The sequence below is a fragment of the Dermacentor albipictus genome, unplaced genomic scaffold (genome assembly GCF_038994185.2).
Source record: "Dermacentor albipictus isolate Rhodes 1998 colony unplaced genomic scaffold, USDA_Dalb.pri_finalv2 scaffold_14, whole genome shotgun sequence".
In the NCBI taxonomy this organism is placed as follows: domain Eukaryota; kingdom Metazoa; phylum Arthropoda; class Arachnida; order Ixodida; family Ixodidae; genus Dermacentor; species Dermacentor albipictus.
In genome coordinates, this window is record NW_027225568.1 from 7,851,869 (window position 1) to 7,871,604 (window position 19,736).

A 19,736-nucleotide genomic window follows, 5' to 3' on the forward strand; every position below is an offset into this window, starting at 1 on the left:
TTAGGCGCTTGATGCCTTTTTATTTGGCCTCAACGAGGCACAGTTAAAACTCAGGCAAGAGCTTGCGCGGTGAAGGAACGCTCAGAAAAAAAAAAAACATTTCGCAAAGCGACTGTAACGCTTTCGCATTCTCATACTTAAGGAGTCGTAAGCGTCTCTGCCGAATTATTTGAGCTGTCATCGTATCGAAGCCAATTAAGAAGGTGAGGTAGGGTACCCAAAGATGCTCTCGCCTTATAAAAATTTTGCTCATTTTATTGGACTTTGTCAGTAATCATATTAAAATCTTTATATTCCATAAAAACTCAAAGCACAATAAAATATTCCTATTTAAAAAGCGTCTCAAGGCAATAAACACAATATATGTGCTGAATGTGCACTAAATGTCCACCCTGAATGTCCTGCAAGACTTGCAGATTTCGCTACAGGTGCCCTCAAGTTTGCAGCAGAGGCCGCTTGGACCGACGTATAAGCGAAGTGGCTCGCGGGAACGTCCTCTTGCGCCACGTGCTGGTATAGGGCGTGCATTGTAGGACGTCGTGAACCTTGATGAACTGTCTAACGTGAAACCAGCACTCCGGTGGCAAGATATCCAAGCGTTCTCGGGGTTCGATGCTCTCGTCCCATGACAAGTCATTCTTGATGACACCCGTGATCTTCATGAAAGATCTCATTTCAAGCAGCCAACGTCTGTTATCTCGTATCATTTCTCTCACTCGATCAGCGCTTGGCTCGGCGGCCAGTTCTTGAACTCTGGTCACTAGTCCGCGGCATTTGGCGACATGTTCGAAGGCCTCCGCGCAGCGTTTGTTTTTCGCGCCGAGAACGAAGTGCGCGGCACGGTCAATAAGAGCTGCGTTGCGTCTGACAAAGTCCTTCACAGCGGTAGAGTGCCTTCTGACCGCGTGGTATTCGCTGATCTCCAGTGACACCAGAGAAGTGTTAGATGGGAGGCACTTGGCAAGGTAAATAAGCAGGAGGCGGCACGAAGCAACGCTGTAAGCTTCGTACTCGAAGTGCCAGATAGTTTCGCTGTTCCCAACGATACTCGCAAGTAATGCCGCACTCTGTTTGTCAAGGGCGCAATGCCTGACGCCTAACTTTTCCAAGGCAGTGTTCCTAGACAGTCCTCGTAGGATGTCTCGCAAAGCACGAGGCCTAACGTAGAATGACATGTGCAATTCTCGTAGAAGTTGGCTTTGTTCTAGGTACATGGAGAGAAGGTGTGCTTCTGCGTTGCCCACTCTCTCATCTATGTTCAAGTTGAGTACGGTCAGGTGTGTGTACAGCGTCAGGACTGTCAAGCATTCTCGTCTGGTCCTCGTGTCATGGGTGTCAATACTGAGCGATATTTTAGTGGCCTCTGCGCAGGACGTCTTTACGCGAGCGAGCTCTCTCCCTCTCACGTTGATTAGGTTAAAGTGCACCCTGTCTGCGGTGCCCGTCTCTCTGATGGCCTCGTGTAGAGTACTCGCGCTTGCGAAGTCCAACCTTTCTACGTTCAATTTCTTGAGAGCAGTATTCGCAGCGACTGCGTAGAGGAGAGTCTTCTGATCGTAAGCGTTAAAGCATCTTAGGTCGAGAGTGATTTCCTCCAAAGAGGATTCTGGTCCGAAAGCACAGACGAGTGGTGCCGTGCGCTTTGCTGGACGATCTGTGTGGCCAACTTCAAGCGTGGTGTACGTATAGGCGGCGACATATTGGTGTGGATGCACTGAAAGGCTCCACCGGCATCCGATGAAATGTACGATCTTCAAATTATGGTTCACATTAATTAAGTCGGCAAAAGACCATGCTTCATCAATGCCTACATTAAACCAAACGAGGTCCATCCGCAGGACGCTCTCATTGTTTGATATGGCCTGAAATACTGGCACCAAGGAGCGCGGAAAGCCAGGTGAAATATTTGTTATCTTAATGTGTTGAAGTGTCGCAGTTCGTACCATGTACTCGCCAAACCAGTCCTGGCTATCTGCATCGAGACAGTCACTTTTAATTGAAAGCTGTACTATGCAGCTATTCATGTGCAGTGCATTCAGAAGTGCTGAAGGATTATCGGGACGACGAAAAGCGTACGCCACCGAAAGCTCTTTCAAAGCAACACTTGATTCGAGGTACTGCCTGAAGTCCTGAGAGGAGAGGTCGAGCGCTTCGCAGCGGAACACTTCGAGGTGTCGCATGCAGATGATGGAATTGACGAGAGACCTAGCTGCGTCGCGACTGCAGCCCCACGCAGACACTTTGAGGGCTCTTACGCTAACACTGCGTTGAAGGGCGTCGCAGTACAGTGGGAAGTAAGCAGAGAAATTGGGGATCACATTGTCGTTTAGTTCAACGCTCGAGACACACCGGTGGGAGGTGAGGAGCCAGTGAAACAAGATGGTCGCGTGGCGCTCTCGCGCTTCCATGCCAGAAGAGCCATAAATGCCATGGATGCACAGTAGAGAAAGCTGACCGGGAGGACCCTCGCGCAGTTCCATGTTGATGAAGACGAGGGCTTCGTTCCATATTGAGATCTGCCCGACGACGTGACAGACGCCGTCAGCAGATGACCCCGAAGCCTGCAAGCAGCCGAACTTGTAGACCAGCCTCCTCGCGGTGAAGGGTGTTGTCGACCACCGCAGGTCGGCGTAGATCTTGGTGACCGGCATCAGCTTGGGACAGAGGTGGTTCAACGAGGAGCAGTAACTCCACAAGCTTGGTGGTTCCGAGCCCATCATGCTAGAAAAGAGCAATGTAAGGACGTTAAGAAACCTGCCTCATTACAGACAGATCAGCAACAAACATTCACGTACGACATTCAATTCACGCTTATAAATTCACCCTATCGTCAATATCATACGAGATGTATCAGTGTGTCATAGCACAAAGAGACCGCTAACGCAGCTTTACACAGTAAAAGTTCGTGTTGGGTGGGGCAGTGACGTTTATTATTGCCCGGTCTGAATTTTCGAGCATCGATATGACACCTAACCATGCATAGCTACCTCGTCGGCGAAAGAGACGCACCGCAGCATCAATTCTAGTCATTTGAGCTTAACAGAACGATCCCACATCTTCACATAACGCCTGCGAATGCATCGCACGCGTAATGCGAAGACGGAAGCTCGTTCATCACCTGCGGCAAGTTGTCTTTTCATCCACTTTCATTGCCATTCCTTTATCATTACTTTAATTCAATTAGTAATTGCAAGTAATTTCCCATATGTTTTCCTTGGTGTCTTTGTTGACTTCTCATGATATGATTAATAAAAATCGGGCCCCTCGGTTAACCCTCTTAATAATCATGGGGTTTTACGTGCCAAAACTACTTTATGAGGCACGCCGTAGTGGACAACTCCGGAAATTTCGACCACCTAGGGTTCTTTAACGTGTACCTAAATCTAAGTACCCACGCATGTTTTCGCATTTCACCTCCATCGAAACGCGGCCGCCGTGGCCGGGATTCGAAACGCGGCCGCCGTGGCCGGGATTCGATCCCGCGACCACGTACTCCGCAGCCGAACACCATAGCCACTGAGCAACTACGGCGGGTTAACCCCCTTTCTTCTCACTCGAAACCAATCATTTAAGAGTAAACCCCTTCAAGCTGGACAAACTGTTTCCAGTTCTATAGATAGATCCCGATATGTTTATTAGCTATCCCACGAATCTCGTACCAACTTAAGTTTGCCAGTAAAGTTAAAATTAATGGAATCAAAAGCTTTCCTGAAATTTAAAGATACACCCAGAGTAAACTTTTTCACTTCAATATTTTCAATAATTACGTCCTTAATGTGGACAAGTGCTTGCTCCGCTGGTTTCCATTCTTGGAAGCCATACTGATATATTGTTGTGACTGTTTTCCCAAGAATCTGTCTGAAATTATTTGCCTAGTCGAAGCTGCTCAAGGTCAGCGTTGTGCGTCACAGAGTCACAAAATCACAGAGTCGGAGTCACAGGTCAGAGATACTCGCGCGTCCCCGTTCGCTCGTTCGCTCTCTCGCCGCCTCCTTGCTCATCTAGCTGGTGCACGCGCCACAAATAGACGTGGCTTGGTAGCGCTAGACGCGCTACGTTGCGCGTAGGCCTGTACTTGCAGACGCAACAATGGGCCATCGGAAGTATCAAGTTGAACAGAAACGTGGGAGTACCGAGGCTCTGCAGTTACGACATATATAGGCATGCGATGTGTACCGAAGCAGTGTGGGTGGCGAGGCAGGTGGCAAAGCGACGGGTCGACGAGGAGCAGCCCCTCGCCAGGCAGCGCGAACGAAAAGAAGCGACGCGCGGCCGAAGATGCGACACCCCAAGCGGCCGTTCGCCGAACAGGCCGCCGAGACCAAGCGGCGCCGACTGTAATGCCCCAACCACTGGCACGCGCTGGAAAGCTTCGGCGCGCGCCGAAGGGTCAAATGCGTCAACGCGTCGGTCGCAAACGCGCTGAAGCGGAACGTCGCGCAGCGATTATGCCTTCTGCCGATGCTTGAAGTTTGCCGACGTGCGGCGAAGCTGCGCCGGCGTGCACCAATGAGAGGCTGCGACGAGTCGCAGGCGTCAACCAATCGGAGGCTGCGGAGACTCCGCTACTAGGCCTGACATGGCCGCCCGTACCTGCCCGTACGAAGGCGACGGCACCAACGATCGTCCGAGTTCCTTGGGCGTACGACGCGCGCGACAGTGTTCCTGAAAAACAGTGTTGTAATAGTATGCCGACGACGACACGACCGACGACCATGGGTTGTGGCAGTGCGACGTGGATCCGAAGCGACTTCGAACGACGCCGACTAATCCAACCTGCCCAATGGGTTCCGCCGGGCTCAGTGCGATCGTCTGCTAAAACAGCCAACCGAATCACGATTGCCGCAACGTCTGTGCTTGTTGTGTGTGCATTTTGTTGTGCTCAAAACGAATGGAAACATGTTTACGAGTTCCGAAGTCTGGATAATCAGCACTCGCATATCGCCGATGTTGTTTACGTTACGCGTAGGCCTAGCGGGTCCATCGAGTTCGTAACTGGCGAGTGAACGAACTCTCCTGAGAAACTCTGTCGAAGGAAATGAATTTTCAGGTCCGTTTGGTGCTGCAGTGATTTAAAATATGGCACTCTTGACTTCGTGTGACCTGTGATGTGGTGAATGAACCGTGTGGAAGTTGGGTTGGTCAACCGCGGCGTGTTTCGTGTGGTGTCGGTTGACTCAAGTTTAACGGGCAAGCTCTGCGCTGTTTCCAGTGGTAAAGATAACTTCCGCCGAACTATTGGAAGTACTTACATAATCAGCCGTGCCGCCTGTTTCAGCTGACACTGCGCTCTTCTATTCGGCATGTGAATCCAGTTCAGTACAAGTTCACTGTACTCATTCACTAACTTCTTTCTAGTGCGTCCGTCTTTTGGGCTAGTTGGGCATAAATCGCTCGTGTAGCAATCAAGAACACTGACGCACTGAAGCATACGTGACAACACAGTCATGTTTGAGTCAGTGTGTCGTTATAGTTGAGCACTGCAAAAAGAAATTATCTGTTTGCAACATGTGCCCTGTGTGCAGTGCATAGCAGGACCTGCATCATGCAAGACCTGTGCATGTAGCAGCGTATATCACGATTGCTTCGATGCCCGCTTCAGAATCAGCAAGTACTGAGTCAATGAAACTGTAATTGATTTTTTATCTCACTTTTTGCTTATGGAAAGTGTAGATGGTGTGAGTGCATTGTGGGGAAGGTGAAAAGGTGTCAGTGTTTTGTGCAGTCAGTATGCTTAAACTGCTGGAATCCCTTCAGCCTCTACTAAAATGTTTCTTGCTGCGATACTATAGATTGTAGTCAGGACAAAGATCTACTCAAAACCAAGTTACTAATGCATCTGCGCAGAATGTGTTTTATTAACAAGTTAACGCTTCCACAACAACAATATGCCGATGCACAGCATGTGTGCTTACAATAAATACATTCCGTAAAGGTGAACGACTGGGCCTACAATATCAAACTTTGTAGTAGCACCGTAAAAAGTGCTGCCATGCATATCAGCCACAACGAAACTGCTGCACGTCCAACCTTCTTCCTTGGAGGCACTTCTATAAAGACTGTTCGGGCCCTTCCCATTCTGGGTGTAGCATTTAGCTGTTCTCTCAACTTTTCCGCATATGTCACCAGCACTGTATGTAAGCACCGGCCCTTTCTTGTGTTTGTGTCCCGTGTCTCCCTTCCCTGATGACCTAAGGTTTTCCGAGCACTCTACACTTCTATCATTCTGTCACGACTTGAGTACTGCTCATCAGTATAGTTCCCGTACCAAACTCGCGACGCTAACAAACTTAAGCTTGTTCAGCGCCGGACAATAGGCACCCTTTACTGCCATCTTTTCGGTTGTCACAAGCTCATACCAGCCTTCGAGGATTGCCTCAAACCCCTCAAGTAGTACACCCTGCAATACCAACGCAACATTGCACTAGTCTATACTGCAGGGTGTTTGATGTCTCTCTGGACAGCACTAATCTTTCTTCAGTTCGTCTGAACAAGTGGTCAGCACAGCCCGAGCCCTCATCACGCCTCTATGGCCCAACACCACAACTCCATGATTATATCTGGCATGCAGAGCTTTCTCTCCACCCCCCTGGCGATTTGGATTCTCCTTCCTTGGAACCAGACTTCATTGGCACTCCTGTGTGTTGTGCACCTGTCAAATGTGTGCGTGTGTGCCGTGCTGTGTTATTGAGCAAGTGTGTGTGCACATGGAGGGGAAGGAAGTCTCTTCTGCATCTTGCAAATTCCTGCTTTAGATGGCTGGTTATCAGATGCTCTAACATACAGGCATCAGCCTTCTTTTTAGTCTAGTGTGCAAAGTTACCACTAAGATTATTATTATTATTATTATTATTATTATTATTATTATTATTATTATTATTATTATTATTATTATTATTATTATTATTATTATTATTATTATTATTATTATTATTATTAGAATCATCACTGTGACCAGATTGATTGTGTTGAAGCCAGTGTGACACATAATTCAAAATATTTCTGGGGCTTTGTGGGCTCTCTTCTAAAAGGAGTGCCAAAGATGTACGTCTTCTTCATGAAAATAGTGGTGTTGTCTCGAACACTGCTGATGCCTTTGCAGAACATTTCTGTTTGCTATATGGTGTGAAATATGCTTCAAGTAACCTTCTTTTCAGTCTGGCGCAGTGTATGCTAACAGTCAATGAAAACCTCGTTTCCAAGTATATGAAGTGCCTTAAACTTTGCCTTAAACTTTCCCTTTCTTGTGGTGTTGATGGTATTTCCTCCACAGAGCTTAACCCTTTGAGACAACGTCTACACAATTGGGCACAGCAGGAGCGTGCATCAATAGCAAAAGCACTGATGAAAGTAATGGTATTTAAAATGTGTTTCATACATTTGAAACACTTATTATTGGAACTGTACTGCAATTTTGAATAATGTGCAGAATGTTTTAACAAAATGAGTGGGAAGGTAGACGGCTGGGTGTTGTTACTCTGTCAGTATGTTGTATGTAGCAGGTTCACTTCTTTCATTGTTTTTTACAATGTCGTGCACCAGGCATAATTGTCAAGTGGCTGGATAAGTGCTTTTCAAGCTTTTCAAAACACAAAATAGTACATGTTTTCATATTTTGTGTTCCTGTAGTGAGTTTTCGCATGGAGTCGAAATTTTGTAAACTTGACAAAACTCGCTAAACAATTGAAAATTCTTAACATTTGCTGCAGCTGTACACTTTCTACGATTCTGAGGATGCAAGAGATGTGGTGAAAGCAACTTTTCAATCAATGGGATAAAGTGGTGTCTGAAAGGGTTAAGACGTATGGAAGCACACTTGTTCCTCGTTCTCACAAGCATCTTCAATAGTTCCCTAAAGTCTAGTACCTTTTCTAGCACTCGAAAGGTAGCATGAACATTGCCCATGCAAAAATAAGGTGCTAGATGTGCAATTACTAACTGCCGACCTATATCTATCCTCTTCAGTGCGTCAGGTGTTTGAATCTATATGGGATTCCTCGTTTTCTGTTAGTGCTAAGAGCATTTTAATAAATGAACAGCATGACTTTGTGTGCCGACATTTCAGACTGTCAACAGTGTTCACCACTGCATCGACTTCCAAAAAGACATTTTTTCACTCTCAAACTGGTGCAGAAGCAATAAGTACTCTTAAATGCTTCCAACACTATGGCATTAAGTTATATGCACAAAACGCACCATGTGAAATTTTGATACACACTACGTGATGCTCCACTTTTTAGGGTCGATGAAATGGAAGATCTTGGTGTGTACTTCGACAAAATGCTAAGCTTCTCTTCACATAGATAATTACACAAGATGCCCTTCACGCTCTTGGAATTGCATGATTTCCACTCACCTGTTGTGTTTCGGAAATTCTGCTGTGTGCCTCCAACTACTAGAGTATGCTTCTGTAGGAGGGGGCTGCAATGAGCAAATCTAATTCTGACCTCATTGAACGCATCCAGAATAAATTGATATCTATCTTAAAGCACCACTTTTGCCATTCTGGCGTCCACAGTTGAGCCTTCTCAAGTATACTTCAACTCACACCTCTAGATTCAAGTCTTAATAAATCACACTTTTTGTTCCTGTATAAGGTGGTCCATGACATTATACATTCCTTAAAGCTCCTTGATCATATACATTTGTTTGTGCCGCAATAGTATACCAGGTAGCATTCCACATTCGTTGCCTGGGCTTGTTACAAGATTGTGCTAATAAGACTCGACTCCAAAACATACTTCAGAGTTCATTTCCTGTGTTTTGTGTATCTGTAGATAATCATGTAGGATTAACTCCCTTTTACTTTTCCGCGTTTCCTTTTTTCCCTATTTGTTTCTCTATCTTCCATTTTTTTGTCTACTACATTCATGTTTTCTGTACATTTTCACTAACCCTCTCCCTCGAAGCCATTCAGAACCGCGCGTGCCGCTTTATTCTATCTAATTACTCTCGTCATGCTAGCGTAACACTCATGAAGCAAACCCTTAACATACCGGTACTTTCAGTACGTCGTGCATACAGTCGCCTCTGCCTTTTCCACAAGATTTACCACAACCCGGTATTAAAAGCAAAACTTCTTACTCGTCCTTCCTACTTTTCATCCCGCAGTGATCACCTTTATAAAGTTTTCGTGCCATCTTGTCGCACGAACGCGTACTATTACTCTTTTTTACCTCGCACCTGCAATGACTGGAACCACCTTCCCGCATCGGTCGCTACTATTATAGACTCATCGGGGTTCAAGACTGCTGTTCTCCAAGCCATCTAACAAATGTTTTATTCATTCATCTGCATTTTTTCTATGTATATGTACCACTCCTTTCTGTAGCGCCTACGGGCCTTGAAAGTATTTAAAATAAATAAATAAATAAATAAATTTTGTCTCACATAGTGCTCGTTAAGTGCACCTGTACAAAGGCTCTCTAGCTGTTCCTGGGCACTACAATAAAAATTTGAATGATTGATTATTATCGTAGTATAAAATTGTGCTGTTTAATTATGTACTAGTATACTATTTCAGTGCAGTAGCTTTTGTGCAATTAAAAAAGGGGCATGAATTAAGAAGAGAGAGAGAAAATGATAAATGAAAGGTAGGGAGGTTAACCAGGACTGAGCCCATTTGGCTACCCTACACTGGGGAAAGGGAAAGGAGGACGGAAAGATTAAAAGAAAAGAAAGTCCACTGGGGATATCAGTCGGTCACTCAGTTTGGATCACAGACGCTGACTCAATCCGATATCTTGCAAATATCGCAGCAGCGCTTTTGTGGCCTTTTGTAGCTGCGACATGCGAGGGCATGGTCCCAAGATCTAGTTCAAGGTGAACGGCTTTCCATCTAGCTGATTGAGAGCTGTGCAGAGGTCTTGCCTTTCATCTTCAAAAGATGGGCAGTAGCACAGTAGGTGTTCTATGGTTTCCTCGACACCGCAGGCATTGCACTCGGCGCTATCAGCCATTCCAATCAAAAATGCATATGCATTGGTGAATGCGACGCCCAAGCGTAAGAGCACAGCACTGTTTCCTCATTTTGCGGGAGACCTGGTAACAGCCGCAGTTGCATAGAGGGATCGGGGAAATGCAATCGATGTTGAGTGAATTCAGGTGTGTGCCACTTTTCCAATGTCAAAAGAGTGCGCTAGCTTGCCTAAGTGTTGGGCTGCGTCGGTCCACGATAAAGGTATAGAAATAAGGGTTGCCCCTTCGCGGGCTTTCCTAGCAGCTTCGTCAGCGAGGTCGTTGCCGGAGATACCGCAATGACCAGGCAGCCACTGAAACACGACGTCGTGTCCTTTCATGATCATGTGATGGTGCATTTCTCGTATCTTCGACACGAGTTGTTCACATGACCCGCGACGAAGAGATGACAGAAGACACTGTAAGGCCGCCTTTGAATCGCAGAATATTGCCCACCGATTAGCCGGTTGGTTATTAATATAATCAACGGCACCTCGGAGGGCAACAAGCTCCGAACCGGTCGATGTTGTCAAGTAAGAAATCTTGTATTGGAAGCTTAGTGATCGTGATGGTATAACCACTGCGCTGGTGGAGCTGGTCTGAGTGCAATAATATGCTATGTGCCTGATCATATGCATTGTGCTATTAATTTCTTCTGAGTTTTAATAATGGCTGGCTACTGTATGTAGTGTTGTGCAATAAAATAATGTGCCACAGCAATTATTGCGTGCCTTGCTGAACAAATTGAATATATATTTCTCAGTCAAAACATCATGGCAGGCTGAAAACAATAAACTGCAATTTTTCTTTTTGTGGTGACGAAGTGTGTAAATTGTGAAAATAACCTGTTTATATATTTCTGATAGTATGCAAATGAGCTGCTCCCATACATTCGAATAAGTGCTTCAATAGTATGACTTGGCAAAGGGCAACGAAAGACTCCTATCAAAACCCTCTAATTCTCAAGCTTGTATTATCTGACGGAATGTCATTTCATTAATGTAAAGAAAGGCAAACTTGATATGTAGAAACCAGTTACAATATAACATGGCCCTTGCACTGTGAAAATGTTTTGTAGCAATACACTCAACGTGAAGGCCTCCGGATGCGGTGTTGATGCATCAAAACAACCTAGAATAATGGAGGTGCTCCATGGGCTAGATTTGGCAGAATCAAGAATTGGGGGGAGACAAGATACGAATTACATACATTTTAGCTATTCTAGTTTTCTTTTTTTTTGTGAGTGCTACAGGTGTTTCAATTTCGCTTTGCTGATTTTCTCAGAACCCACTTTTTCACGTTTCTCTCATGCCCCTACAAGCATAATTATATTGACACGGATGCTTTATCTGTATCCGGTTACCGTATTTCACCGGCTAAAAAATGTTAAACGTTATCGCTCGGTGCAGGATGCGCCTGAACGTATCGCAAGTTTCGCGAATGCTATCGATGGTTCTGTCTGTTGTCGACGAACATTGCTAATCTGATTGCATACGCGACACGAATTGTGTTGTAGTTTCTGGAAGGCGCGCGGGCACCAGCGAATAGGCTGTAACTTTCGACGGCTGACGTATGCAAACCGACGCGCTTGACCCGCAGATGAGATTTTCTACGATTGCCGACATTGCTCGCCGCTATCGTTGCGATTGAGCCGGCACTATCTATTTACCGTCACTACTACGTGGCAATATTTCCAACACACATTTTTTTCAGTTATACATTGCACGCCTAATTCTTACATAGTTGGCTGCGCAATAAGCTACCAAAAAATGAAATGGTACAACAGTTTTTGATATATGGCATCGTCGTGCAGGTGTTTGCAAAGCGATCTTGCAGGCAGACGACGCGCGTGCGCTGATGTCGATATTTTGTACACTATTGTTACTTCAAAAATAAAAACAAACTTGCGGCAGGTGTATATTCATTATTCAAACGTGTTTTTTATACCTAAAAGCACATACAGATCACTAACTTATTGTTTCAAGCTTAGTTTACAGCAGGCTGTTTTAGGCCGGACTTTGACGGATGAAGACGGAATAGTCCAGCAACAGTGCGCCGCAGCCGAGGAGCGAGTTTTGGCGCGCGTCTCCAGTGGTTGCGCGCCCTTTCCCTCCAGCCGAAGCGAAGCGACGCGTTCGCTTGCCAGCGCGCGCCGAAGCTTTCGGCGCGTGCCAGTGGTTGGGGCATAAGATTGGTACTCGCGGGGTGCAGACGCGCGCTTTCAATAGCAGTTGGTCGATGAACGAGGGGCACGGTCCCGCGCATCTCTCGAAGCAACAGCTCTCGCACCCCGAAAGGCCCTCGTACTCGCGGCCCTCAACGAGATCACCGAGCGCCTGGTGTCACCAACAGTCGCATTCGTGCGAGCGAAACGTCGCATGCACAGCAACCATTTGGAATCGTCGGGCAAACTGTCAACGTTGCGGTTGACGGGGAGGGGGTGCTGTGCTCGTTGCCCCGCTACGGGGCACCGCGTCCTCTGGTGCCAACAGCGATGGCAATAGGTTGAGAAGGCGGAAGGCAGTGAAAGTAACGGCGGGCTCCGCGTGGCGGGCCGCTTAAATTCGAAATAAAATGTTCGCCAATAACACATACAGTTGCGTCGTTTATTTTACAAAAATGTTTCGCATTGACTTGGATAATCATCGAATATGGTTTCTGCCATAATATTCTTGAACACAAAGTGTGGCCAGTAAAAGGGTATAATGGACACTGAAACAACACGTTTAGACTTGTAAAGTGCTCCTTCACGAGATTTCATGCATTTCCAGCGTTTTAAAGAAAAAAAAAAGACGAAAGTACAGGTAGGATGCTGTAGCAGCATCCTGCCTCTTTTCTTTCGTCTTCTCTAATTTTTTTCTTATTTCTTTAAAGTGCTGCAAATGCATGAAATGTCGGTATTCCTCCAAGCCCAGTTGTCCGCTTTAAATTCCTTCACAACTGTATTTTCATCAATTTTGCAGTAGGCGGTTTATTACCAGAAGAGAAAGTGAACGACAGCCTTGCAGTTTTTTATTTTTCGCCGAAACGTCAGTGCAGGTACGTCCATCAGGGTTCTTTTTTCTATTTATTCCCATATGCGCCACTGCTACATAGTTGAATCTTTTGAAATCTAAGTACTTTATTTGGCTCTTATTTGTGTATTATTTCATTCAATGTACCCCTGACTCCTGAGGTCATCATCATGGTGTTACGTAAGGACAGTCTCAGCACTATCATGAGAAAATCTAGCTTTCATAGCGACAGAAAAATAAGTTAGTGAAAATTTAATGCCAGAAAACGTATCAGAAGCATTCACGTAGAACACATACACGAAAAAAAATATTGGAAATGATACAAAACGGTTAATTAGAGCCATATCGAAAGGCAGTACAGGTGTTATGAATGCTTATAAGTTCTTGGAATTTAGGTATGTCTGTCTCGATGATGACGTTCGAGGGAAGCTAACTCCAACCTTTCATGGTATGGGCAACATATCAGAAGCTTTATTTTGTTTCGATGGTCTCGGTGTTTTAAGAGCGGCCGGTTGAACGAAATCATGAAGCGATGCGTTATCATAAAGCATGTGAAAGGGCTGTAAGCGCGAAAGTTGGCGCCATATACGGTGATAAACCTTTGACGTCGGCAGGTTGTTTTAACCTTTTAAGACATGCACCGACTTCGTTGAGTTAAAGTTTACATCCATCACATTTCTTACAACTTCAGGATCATAAAAATCGTGCAGCTGCACAATACATTAGGAATTTTCAATTTAGTGAGCTTTGTAAAGTTTAGAGAATGTGGACTCCATGCGAAAACTGGCTGCAGGAACGTCACATATGAGAACAACTATTTTGTCTGTAGCAGGCTTGAAAAGCACCTATCCAGGCACTTGCAAATTATTTCTCGTTCAACACATCGCGAAGAGCAATGAAAGATGTGAACGCGCTACATACGACATACTAAAACCGAACGAAAATACCTATCCATCTACATTTCTACCCGTTGAACTAAAACATTCTGCACATGTTATTGAAGCTTGCAGCACAATTCCAATCAAAAGTGTTTCGAAATATATCTGACATTTTCAATATTGCCTTCATCAGTGCCGTTGCTCTTGATGCACATTTTTGGGCGTGCACAAGTGTGTACACAGCGCCTGAAAAGGTTAACGCTGTTACACTTGCGTGGCGTTAATATTCAGACAAGAAGACGAAGCATTGATAGTGATATCAAAGTATTACACAACTCCGAGAAGTAAGTGTTTTAGTTCTTACAGGGCGTATAAATTGCACTAAACAATCGCTTCGTAATTGAAAAGCACGTTGCACGCGTGCACAGGCAAATGTGAACAGATCTCATGGGAACACTGCCGACATTTGTTGTCACCACGCTGGCGTCATGAAGAGCGGAATCAGCGGCGAGCGAACGCTTCGTGCTGCCTCTTGCTTCAACGAGTATCCAGAACTTTATTACGCGGCCTACAACATGAGCACGCGAGAACACGGTGTGTACGAAGCTACCAGCCATCTCGGCTCGCCAATCTGCCGCAGATTACCTGGCTTGCAGAACACTGGGAGAGCGGAAAGCCGGCGCGCATAAAGCCAACATCCTAATGGTTCATCTTCGCCCGCTTTTCCTCGCACTCGCAGCACACGGCGCGCGTTAGGACCTTGTCACTCTTGTACTTTATACAGAACATCACGCCAACGACGATGACTGCACCAAGTCGCCTGGAGTGTCCCTATGATTGCTACTGAAATAACAAAATCAACGGCCTGTTTATGTTGGAATCCGATATCGTTAATAATGTGTCTTTGCTCCGGGTCGCAAATAACTAATGCCCACTCAATTTTTGGTCGAATGATTTTGCGTCAGCTTTCCAACGTTTATTGGAAGTTGTTTGAAGCTTCGTCTAAGAAAAGACCAGGTGATAATGAGCTAAGGAACCGCGGAGGTTATGATAATTCCATGTTAAATAGGGCCGCAAATGCAGACATTCTATTTCTAGTTATCAGTAAGTTCTGTGGTACTGTTGTTCGGCGTCTAGAAAGTGAGAATTCCATGAGTGTGCTTTGTAAAGGACATTGGTTTTGTTTTACAGTTGTTTAGTGTCAACAGCAAAAGAAGCCCCACGTGGTGACTGCATCTAAGAAAGTTTCGTGGGCTAGTGGCGGCGTACAATGTATTGCGCAGTAGTCTGCGAAAATAAGTGTTCGGGAAGAAACGGTTAGGTGAGATGTAAACTAAGAAGCCTAGAGGGCAGAGCACGCTGCTTTGGGGTATGCCTGAATATACGTTTTCACAAGGACAACAATAGTTATTCATTTGTGAATCGCTTGCGTGACGTTAGCAACTCTTTAGTCAGCGCATGCGCGTTAGGGTCGATGTTAAAATGTTCCAAGATTTCATAGCAGTCCCTACAGTGTGGGACACGATCAAATGTCTTCGAACAGACGAGGTAAATGACATTCAAAGCCGTTGTGAATAGGCGAGGCTAAGTCACTAATAAATCCAGCTAGCAGGCCTTCATAAGAATAACTATTGCGAGAACCATTCTCATGTTTACAAATAATGTTGCGATTTTCAAGAAGGTTTGAATTAGTTTTTAATGAATGATGTACCTTTGAAATTTGCAAATGATTGCTTGTTAAGCAATTCAGTTGATAGTTGAAGTGATGTGCGTTCACCGGGTTTGAACAAAGGCTACACTTTTGCTATGTTCCTGTCTTCAAAGTGAACCCGATTGATAATATTTCGAAAAAAAATTGAGGTTAGTACTTGGTTAGTACATTGAGGTGCGCTCTTCAGAATTTTACTATTAAATATCAGCTGAACCCATAAAGAAGCATTATCAGTCCTATTGATGAGAGAGTAATGGGGGCTTGATTTACCCTATATCCGGCATGACTACAACAAGGGAAGCAGATCAACTCATTTAAAGCAAGGTCATGCGCTGATGTCAGTAGCGCATTGTTTTCCTTAGTTATTTTTATTGCGATAGCAATTATATGGACAGTCCAGGCGCACTTCTGTCGTCGCCGTGATGTTGCCCATAAAGTCCAAGTGCGATGACACCGCCGCCGCGCGTCGTATACTGCACGGGTGAATGAAAGCACGCGAGGGAAGCCGGCGATCGCAGCTCAATCTGGCGCGCGCGAAGGAGAAGGTGGAAGGCTGGGCTAGCGCTTAACGTTGCGTATGATCTGATGCTAGTAAGGAATGACCGCAACTCAAGAAAGCCGGCAGCGCTTATGCAGACGCCTGCTGCACTGCACACATGCAAGACAAGAGCTGCGTTCTTTCCTTATTTGCACCAGATCAACCCCAATGTTCCAATGTTAAGCGCATTCGCGAACGAGCTCAAGGAAGTGGAAGCCGCTTTTTTTCAAGTGAATGTTAGTCACGGTCCTAGACAAAGGTGCACTACTAAGCATAAAGTTCGTGTGGTCTACTGTACTCCGTTAGGGTCCAATAGTGAGCATGTCGGGCAAATCGGACGGTGCATGAACTAACGTCTTCGTGTACACAGATATAATCTTGATAGGGCTGTCAATGGGCTCCTCGGGGTGCATCGTCGCGATTGTGGCTGCCGGCTGCTCTTTGATAACGCACCTGTGATCGCAAATAGAAAAGACAGACTTGCAGATTACGCGAAAAATTGTCGAAACTCAAGATTTCGAAAATGGGTGACACGTGCGTAAGCATTGCATCGCTGCCATTGGAAAGGAAGGGGGGCGAATCCTTATCCCTAAACAAGTGACGCGTGCGCAGGGTTGTCTGTGGCTGATCACGTTTACTTGCCTCCCCTGTATTTTGTGCTTTTCCTGGTCATGCGCTTTATCGCCTGCGGCTCAGGAAAGCAAGCTTCACTTAGTTCAGCTATGTGTGTGTAAACTTTCTCGTCCCCGTCTCATTCGATACGAAACAACTAGAAAACGCCGTAGATTACGCGGACGGATCCACATGGTCAGAGTAGGAATTCCACGCTCTCAACGGAAAGGCCGAGTCCATACTTAGCAATCAAGGATGTTTTTGAAGTGCTGCACCCGTACTACGATTATACGAGCAGCGTTCACGAACTTCTCGATGGCCAAATGCCGGCAGAATCATCCAAGACAGGGGACATCACGAGCGTTCTAAGCGGGTACATTCAGTGTATACATGTGCAAAATGGCGAACAGTCCAGTCGATGGGTTAAATGAGCCGAGAGATCCACTGCCCCCTCCGTTGACATGTGCCGTTCTCTCCGCTGTTCACCATTACCCAGATAGCACCGCTTCTAGTCTGCACGTGAACCATCAGCATTCGTCTTTGAAGTATAAAACAGAAAGTGCCATTCCTGCGTTAAAGGAGTCAAGGGTTTAACGGTGTCGAAAAAAAAAAAACTGAAGCGGCAGATCCGTGAATGAATTGTGAGACTGCTATTTGTGCGTAAGGACTGCAAAAGTGGCTGCGGAAGAATGGTCCAGACGAACCGCTGTCACGCCTTGCTTGCACATGCCTACTTCATCGCCTGTATATGCCACACAACGCAATACTACAGCGGACGTGTTTTTGCAGACGCGTTCCTAGGCGAGGCAGACATACTTTGGGCCTATAACGTGAGCTTCAGAAGGCTAAACACGAAACATTAATTCGCTTTTTTATTGGTGCCTTGGGGGCAGTTTTCCAAATGACAAATTAGGAGGCAGTGACATTTTCATACAGACCCACACTTCAGAACTCTTGAAAGTCGCGCCTAATTCGACATAACCAAATTCCAAAGCTCAATCGAGGCAATATCGAGACTGAGCGTGTCCCGCTGTGCGTTAGACTGCAACGCCCCGTAAAGAATTGTGGGGTGAAATTCGGACGATAGCATGCCGCGGGGCAAATCCTGACCCGGCACAAAACCAGACAGGCTTTGCAAAAACGTGACATATCAGTAGCTGCCATGACTGGCCGAGATGTTCGGGTTCCTGCTTTCTCGTGCTTGTCATGGGACATTTCGGTCTGAGATGATAGCGGGGCCGCCTTTATGCGCTCCCGCGGCGCTCAGTTTCGATATTGTCTGGATTTACCGCTGAAATTTTACGATAGATGTCGAATTAGGTGCGACTTTCATGCTTAAAAAATGGCACATTAAAATGCGACTGCTTTCAGATTCGCCATTTAAAGTGCCCATAAGGCGCCAATAAAAAATGTTTGCTAGTCTTCTGAAGCTCACGTTATCAGAGGCGAAACATGTCCGCCTCGCCTGGGAACCTGACTGCAAAAATGCCACGTTCGCTGCGCTTACAGCCTCTTATAAAAATATGTATTGCCTAAAAAACACAAAAACACCCTGCATTATTCTCCGACATCCTGCCCTTACATATCGGCAGTACAAGCCCTTCAACGTTGCGGCAATATTATTGTCATGCCACCTAACAGACAAGAAAGAAGCGCTTGTGTGGTAGGCAACAGTTGCTCACCAGCCTTGCTGATAATTGCTGCTCCTTGACAGCTGCTAAGTGCGAAGTGGCACTTCAGCGTCGACGCTGCTGCTGCAAGTGCCCCGCAGCGCATTCCCGAACATGGGCTCTGCCCGCCAGAAACTGAAGGGTGCGTACCCGCCCTGCTGCCACGCTCCGTGCCACACTTGCGTGGAATGATCCCTGTCGCGTCTTGGGAAACGGAACAGCGACAGAACGAATATGACGGTCACACCAGATGAACGACAGCGACATAGCTTCGAATTTGTGATTTAATGTTGCTAATCTTGCGATAGGTACGCACAGAGGCACCCAAAGAATGCAGAAATCTACAAATTAATTATTACGTAACTAATGCTATGCAATTATTTGTAGAACTAAAACTTCTGTTCTTTTTTTACTGAATTTGTTTATCTGTTGCACAATTTTTTGCACTGGGTGGCGCAGCTTACTGACCCTACAGGCGGCCTTTTATAGGTTTTGTACTTTCGCCACCATCGCTTTGGGGACTGACTTCCGCGATAGAGCATCCTACAATAATTACTAGGAGGAACTTTGGCGCTGTGATCGTTCAGCAACCATGGGTTCCATTGAGTTTCCTACAATATATGGGGGATTCTGGGGTGGGAATCGTTGAGCCACCATGTGAATGATGGAAAGTAGATGGATATGTCTGATCTCCGTGCCTATAGATTCAGACTATCTTGTAGATTTGTTTATTACGCTTTCTGGGCCTTCATTGTCTCGTAAATTTAAGAGCAATTTAGTTTTCTAAGCGCAGAAGACGTTGCGAACATGCACAATCGCTGCTAATTACAACTGTTCAGCTTGTCCAGGTGGCCAAAACGAAACACGCCAAGCATGTCAAGGCACTGGCTCGCCCGCGATAAATTCATAAGGCCGTTATATGTCACTTGTCGATGCATATGCGTCTGTGCTAGGGGTCTTGTGTTAGAATACTCCCATCGGCCAATTTTAATAATGTTTAATTATTTGCTACCATATCTAGCTTTTCTGGACACAAGTGTTAGTTCGCGTGAGTGCCACCACGTGGCGTACGGACCTTAAGCTTTTCGAACTTCCCGCGGTCACACGGTGATGACGTCCACAAAACAAAGATACCATAATTGAAAGCTATTCCTGCACATTGACCTTCGCCACAATGCTTCTCCCACCGGCCTTATCAGTGTTCCGGATAAAGCGTAGCCGCTCGTCGGCTGGAAATGACTTCTTGCTAGTAACAGCGCAAAATGTAGACAAGAGACGAGACGAGAAGACACCACAAGCGCTGACTTTCAACAACGTTTATTCTGAAAGAAACACGGCTTCTTATAACCATTGCCC

General features: G+C 45.8%; 1 protein-coding gene across 2 annotated transcripts; it reads right to left on the reverse strand.

Moving 5' to 3' along the window:
- Nucleotides 1-229: 229 nt before the first annotated feature.
- Nucleotides 230-18,644, reverse strand: LOC135907049 (uncharacterized). Of its 2 annotated transcripts, none has more exons than XM_065438721.1 (2): nucleotides 18,531-18,644; nucleotides 230-2,721 (listed from the first exon to the last, which is right to left on the reverse strand). In XM_065438721.1, the coding sequence occupies exon 2, from the start codon at nucleotides 2,718-2,720 to the stop codon at nucleotides 435-437; it is 2,286 nt and encodes a 761-aa protein (XP_065294793.1). In that variant the 5' UTR covers nucleotide 2,721; nucleotides 18,531-18,644; the 3' UTR covers nucleotides 230-434. The 2 variants fall into 2 exon arrangements, with proteins under 2 accessions (XP_065294793.1, XP_065294792.1); XM_065438720.2 differs by having other exon boundaries at nucleotides 18,393-18,608.
- Nucleotides 18,645-19,736: the final 1,092 nt, after the last annotated feature.